This window comes from Chlamydotis macqueenii, unplaced genomic scaffold (genome assembly GCF_036417535.1).
Source record: "Chlamydotis macqueenii isolate bChlMac1 unplaced genomic scaffold, bChlMac1.mat HAP1_SCAFFOLD_315, whole genome shotgun sequence".
In the NCBI taxonomy this organism is placed as follows: Eukaryota; Metazoa; Chordata; class Aves; order Otidiformes; family Otididae; genus Chlamydotis; species Chlamydotis macqueenii.
This window is the reverse complement of record NW_028239181.1, coordinates 267,916-274,545: the sequence shown is the minus strand read 5'-3', so window position 1 is coordinate 274,545 and position 6,630 is coordinate 267,916. Positions and strand designations below refer to the sequence as shown.

Genomic DNA, 6,630 nt, shown 5'->3' with positions numbered 1-6,630 from the left:
TTCCCAGTCCCCCCCCAGTTCCCTCCCAGTCCCCCCCGGTTCAATCCCAGTTCAATCCCAGTTCGATGCCAGTCCTCCTAGCCCAATCCCAGTCCCTCCCAGCCCCTCCCAGCCCCCCCAGTTCCCTCCCAGTCCGCCCCGGTTCAATCCCAGTTCAGTCCCAGTCCTCCTAGCCCAGTCCCAGTCCCCCCCCAGTCCCCCCCCAGTCCCTCCCAGTCCCTCCCAGTCCCTCCCAGTCCCTCCAGTCCTCCAGTCCCCCGCAGTCCCCTCCCAATCCCCACCAGTCCCCCCAGTTCCATTCCAGCCCCTCCCAGTTCCCTCCCAGTTCAATCCCAGCTCGATCCCAGTGCTCCGAGGGCAGTCCCAGTGCCCCGCAGCCCCGCCGCAGCGCCCCCAGTTTGCCCAGTACCTGTTGTACATGGCCCAGAGCAGGGGGGCGTTGGGCGCCGCCCCCAGCCGCCGCCGGGCCTGCTGCACCGGGGGAGGGGCGGCCGCCAGCTCCTCCTGCGGCCTGCGCGTCACAGCCCCGCCCCACCCCGCCCCTGTGTCTCAGCCCCGCCCCTGCCCCGCCCCCACCCCGCCCCCGTGTCACAGCCCCGCCCCTGCCCCGCCCCCACCCTGTGACCCACAAGTGACCCTCCCCCAACCCTTAACTGAGCTCCCTGACCCATAAGTGCCCCCCCCGACCCACAAGTGGCCCTTGGGCCTCCAGGTGGACTCTGGGCCCCCCAAGTGCCCCCCACAGGCCCCCCAAGTGCCCCCAGGCCCCCCAAGTGCCCCTTGAGGGCCCCCAAAACTGACCCCCAAGACCCACAAGTGGCCCTCCCCAGACCCCCAAGCGCCCCCCGGACCCACAAGTGGCCCCCCACGGGACCCCCAAGTGCCCCCCCGCCCGACCTGCGTGAAGAGGTGCGCCAGGATGAGCTCGCTGCTGGAGGACGTCAGGCCCGACAGCTGGGGGGGCACCCGTGGGACCCACGGCGACCCACGGCGACCCACCGGCACCCACAGACACCGTAGGGACCCACCGCGACCCACAGCGACCCACAGACACCGTAGGGACCCACAGCGACCCACGGCGACCCACGGCGACCCACAGACACCCACAGACACGGTAGGGACTAGACACGGTAGGGACCCACAGCGACCCACAGCGACCCACAGACACCGTAGGGACCCACAGCGACCCACAGCGACCCACAGACACCGTAGGGACCCACAGCGACCCACAGCGACCACAGACACGACAGTGACCCACAGTGACCCACAGCGACCCACAGCGACCCACAGACACCACAGCGACCCACAGCGACCCACAGACACCGTAGGGACCCACCGTGACCCACAGCGACCCACAGTGACCCACAGACACCGTAGGGACCCACAGCGGCCCACAGCGACCCACGGCGACCCACAGACACCGTAGGGACCCACAGCGACCCACAGCGACCCACAGACACCGTAGGGACCCACAGCGACCCACAGCGACCGTAGGGACCCACCACGACCCACAGCGACCCACAGACACCGTAGGGACCCGCAGCGACCCACGGCGACCCACAGACACCGTAGGGACCCACAGCGACCCACAGCTACCGTAGGGACCCACAGCGACCCACAGCCGCCCACCAACACCGTAGGGACCCACAGCGACCCACAGCCACCCACAGACACCGTAGGGACCCACAGTGACCCACGGCCGCCCACCGCCACCCACAGCGACCCACGGCGACCCATAGGGACCCACAGTGAGCCACACGCGACCCCAAGCGACCCACAGCGCCGCGGGGCCAGCAGCAGGGAACCCCCCCCAAACCCCGCCCCCTTCTGCCCCACCCCTCTCCCCATTAGCCCTCCCCACCCGCCGGCCCCGCCCACCTTGTGCGCCACCCAATCCACCCAGCCCCTTGGCGCGGGGTTGATGTTGATCAGCACCAGCCCCTCCACCGCCTCGGGGTGCAGCAGCTGTGGGGCAGGGCCAGACCCATAGCGCCCACGGCCACGCCCTCCCACCCCATAGCGACCCCCCAGCCCCATAGCGACCCCCCAGCCCCACAGCCACGCCCCCCGAGAGCCCCCAGCGACCCACAAGTGCCAAACCAAGAGACCCCACTAACCTCCTCCAGCCCCATAGCGCCCCACGGCCACGCCCCCCCAGCCCCATAGCGACCCCCCAGCCCCATAGCGACTCCCCAGCCCATAGCGACGCCCCCCTGCCCCATAGTGACCCCCCAGCCCCACAGCCGAGCCCCCAACCCCCCAGCGACCCACAAGTGCCCAGAGACCCCACTAACCTTCTCCAGCCCCATAGCGCCCCACGGCCACGCCCCCCCGCCCCATAGCGACCCCCCAGCCCCATAGCGAACCCCCTGCCCCATAGCGATGCCCCCCGACAGCCCACAACCCCCTAGCGACCCACAAGTGCCCAACCAAGAGACCCCACTAACTTCCTCCAGCCCCATAGCGCCCCATGGCCATGCCCCACCTGCCCCATAGCGACCCCCCCTGCCCCATAGCGACCCCCCAGCCCCACAGCCACGCCCCCCGAGAGCCCCCAGCGACCCACAAGTACCCAACAAGAGACCCCACTAACCTCCTCCAGCCCCATAGCGCCCCACGGCCATGCCCCCCCGCCCCATAGCGACCCCCCCAGCCCCATAGCGACCCCCCAGCCCCATAGCCAAGCCCCCAACCCCCCAGCGACCCACAAGTGCCCAGAGACCCCACTAACCTCCTCCAGCCCATAGCGCCCACGGCCATGCCCCCCGCCCCATAGCGACCCCCCCAGCCCCATAGCGACCCCCCAGCCCCACAGCCGAGCCCCCAACCCCCCAGCGACCCACAAGTGCCCAGAGACCCCACTACCTTCTCCAGCCCCATAGCGCCCCACGGCCACGCCCCCCGCCCCATAGCGACCCCCAGCCCCATAGCGAACCCCCTGCCCCATAGCGATGCCCCCCGACAGCCCACAACCCCCTAGCGACCCACAAGTGCCCAACCAAGAGACCCCACTAACTTCCTCCAGCCCCATAGCGCCCATGGCCATGCCCCCCTGCCCCATAGCGACCCCCCCTGCCCCATAGCGACCCCCCAGCCCCACAGCCACGCCCCCCCGAGAGCCCCCAGCGACCCACAAGTACCCAACCAAGAGACCCCACTAACCTCCTCCAGCCCCATAGCGCCCCACGGCCATGCCCCCCGCCCCATAGCGACCCCCCAGCCCCATAGCGACCCCCCAGCCCCATAGCCAAGCCCCCAACCCCCCAGCGACCCACAAGTGCCCAGAGACCCCACTAACCTCCTCCAGCCCCATAGCGCCCCACGGCCATGCCCCCCGCCCCATAGCGACCCCCCCAGCCCCATAGCGACCCCCCAGCCCCATAGCCAAGCCCCCAACCCCCCAGCGACCCACAAGTGCCCAGAGACCCCACTAACCTCCTCCAGCCCCATAGCGCCCCACGGCCACGCCCCCAGCCCCATAGCGACCCCCAGCCCCATAGCGACCCCCCAGCCCCACAGCCACACCCCCTGCCCCATAGCGACCCCCCCGCCCCATAGCGACCCCCCCAGCCCCACAGCCACGCCCCCCAGCCCCACAGAACCTCCCCCGAGATTCCCGCAGCCCTGCATTCCCCCAAATCTGCCCCCCACCCTGCCCCACGCCCCGCCCCACGCCCCGCCCCACATCTCACCCCAAATTTAGCCAGGACGAAGGCGCCGGCGCCCACCCCGATGCCCACGACGCTGGCGATGCTGGGGGGGTGGGCGGGGTCAGGCCGGTGCTGGCCCCGCCCCCCCGTCCCGTCCCGCTACGGGTCAGGGGCCCCCTCCCCGCCCCACAGCGCCGTGGGGCGCCCCCCCGCCCACTCACTTGAGGTGCCGGAGGACGCAGGGGACGATTTCGGCCAGTTGCTCCAGGGAGGGGTACTGGTACCTGCGGGGGAGGGGCGGGGGGCGGGGGGGGAGGGGCGACAGGGGGAGGGGCAAGGGGTCAATCGGGGGTCGAGGTGGGGGGAGGGCGGGCGAGGGGACCAATGAGGTGAAGCGATGGCGGTTGGGGGGGGGGAGGGGTGCGTAGGGTGATGCTGCGATGTGATGGCGGTCGAGGTGGGGGGACGGGGGGGCGGGGGGTCAACTGGGGGGGGGGGAGGGGTGGGGGGGTCAACAGAGAGACGACAGGGTCAACTGGGGGTTAATGGGGGCAACTGGGGGTTAGTGGGGGGCAACTGGGGGTTAATGGGGGTCAGTGGGGTCAACTGGGGGTTAATGGGGGCAACTGGGGGTTAGTGGGGGGCAACTGGGGGTTAATGGGGGTCAGTGGGGTCAACTGGGGGTTAATGGGGGCAACTGGGGGTTAATGGGGGTCAACTGGGGGTTAGTGGGGGGCAACTGGGGGTTAATGGGGGTCAGTGGGGTCAACGGGGGGTTAATGGGGGTCAACTGGGGGTTAATGGGGGTCAACGGGGGGCTTATGGGGGGCAACTGGGGGTTAATGGGGGAAACTGGGGGTCAATGGGCAACTGGGGGTCAATGGGGGCAACTGGGGGTTAATGGGGGTCAACAGGGGGTCAACTGGGGGTTAATGGGGGCAACTGGGGGTTAATGGGGGTCAATGGGGGGCTTATGGGGGGCAACTGGGGGTTAATGGGGGCAACTGGGGGTTAATGGGAAGCAACTGGGGGTCAATGGGGGCAACTGGGGGTTAATGGGGGTCAACAGGGGGTTAACTGGGGGTTAATGGGGGTCAGTGGGGTCAACTGGGGGTTAATGGGGGTCAACTGGGGGTTAATGGGGGTCAACGGGGGGTCAACTGGGGTTTAATGGGGGTCAACTGGGGGTTAATGGGGGTCAACGGGGGGTCAACTGGGGTTTAATGGGGGTCAACTGGGGGTTAATGGGGGTCAACTGGGGGTTAATGGGGTCAATGGGGGGTCAATGGGGGTCAACTGGGGGTTAATGGGGGTCAACTGGGTGTTAATGGGGGCAACCAGGTGTTACTGGGGGTCACTGGGGGTTAATGGGGGTCAACTGGGGGTTAATGGGGGTTAACAGGCGTCAATGGGGGTCAACTGGGGGTTAATGGGTGCAACTGGGGGTTAATGTGGGGCAACTGGGCCTTAATGGGGGTCAACGGGGGTCAATGGGGGTCAACTGGGGGTTAATGCGGGCAACTGGGGATTAATGGGGGTCAACGGGGGGTTAATGGGGGTCAGTGGGGTCAACTGGGGGTCACTGGGGGTCACTGGGGGGCAACGGGGGGTCAATGGGGGTCAACGGGGGGTCAATGGGGGTCAACTAGGGGTTAATGGGGGTCAACGAGGGGTTAATGGGGGCAACTGGGGGTTAATGGGGGTCAGTGGGGTCAACGGGGGGTCAATGGGGGTCAACAAGGGGTTAATGGGGGCAACTGGGGGTTAATGGGGGTCAGTGGGGTCAACGGGGGGTTAATGGGGGTCAACTGGGGGTTAATGGGGGTCAACGGGGGGTTAATGGGGGCAACTGGGGGTTAATGGGGGTCAGTGGGGTCAATGGGGGGTTAATGGGGGTCAATGGGGGTCAACTGGGGGTTAATGGGGGCAACTGGGGGTTAATGGGGGTCAGTGGGGTCAACTGGGGGTTAATGGGGGCAACTGGGGGGTTAATGGGGGTCACTGGGATCAACTGGGGGGGTCCGTGGGGTCAACTGGGGGGGCAGTGGGGTCAACCGGGTCGTCAGAGGGGTCAACGCAGTCAACTGGGAGTCACTGGGGTCAACTGGGGGGGCAGTGGGGTCAACAGGGGGGTCAGTGGGGTCAACCTGGGGGTCACTGGGGTCAACTGGGGGGGCAGTGGGGTCAACTGGGGGGGCAGTGGGGTCAACGCAGTCAACTGGGAGTCACTGGGGTCAACTGGGGGGAGCGGAAGAGGGGAGTGCAGACGCACCCCGGGGGGTAGGGCGGGGCGCCCACCTCCATGCCGGGGGGGTCGAGGTGGACGAGCAGGGAGTGGCTGGCGACCTCCCGCATCTCGGGGTGGGCGAAGAGCGGGGCGAAGCACGAGGCGTCTGCGGGGGAGGGGCGCGGCGGGAGAGGGGGAAGGGGGCGGGACTCACGTGTGTGGCCCACGTCCGGCAGCATCAGCAGGGCGGGGCGACCAGGGCGGGGCGCGCCCTCCAGCGCCACGTGAACAGGCCCCAACGGCGTCTCCAACACCGCCCCCTGCTGGCCGGGAGGACCGGACACCGGAACGGGGAGTGGTCGCCGCCACACCCCCCACAGGTTCGCCCCCAAAATCTCGCGATTTCCCCCAAGATTCCCACCTTTTGCCCGCCAAATCCCGCATTTTTGCCCCAAATTACCCCATTTCGCACCAAAATCCCCCATTTTGCCCCAAAATCTAACGATTCCCCCCAAATTCCCCATTTTGCCCCCCAAATCCCGCATTTTTGCCCCAAATTCCCCCATTTCACACCAAAATCCCACATTTTGCCCCCAAAATCCCGGGATTTCACCCCAAATTCCCACATTTTGCCCCCAAAATCCCCCATTCTTGCCCAAAATTCCCGCATTTCGCACCAAAATCCCACATTTTGCCCCCAAAATCCCGTGATTTCCCCCAAATTCCCACAATTTGCCCCCCAAATCCCGCATT

The 6,630-nt window shown here is 67.7% G+C and overlaps 1 protein-coding gene across 1 annotated transcript; it reads right to left on the bottom strand.

The window, feature by feature from the left end:
• Positions 1-409: 409 nt before the first annotated feature.
• LOC147596027 (protein NDRG2-like) lies at positions 410-6,193 on the bottom strand (the record flags this gene model as incomplete). Its single annotated transcript, XM_086771722.1, has 7 exons — positions 6,092-6,193; positions 5,923-6,043; positions 3,872-3,934; positions 3,693-3,753; positions 1,879-1,965; positions 898-954; positions 410-504 (listed from the first exon to the last, which is right to left on the bottom strand). Coding segments are annotated over exons 1-7 (509 nt in total), but the record flags the coding sequence as incomplete, so codon positions are not given.
• Positions 6,194-6,630: the final 437 nt, after the last annotated feature.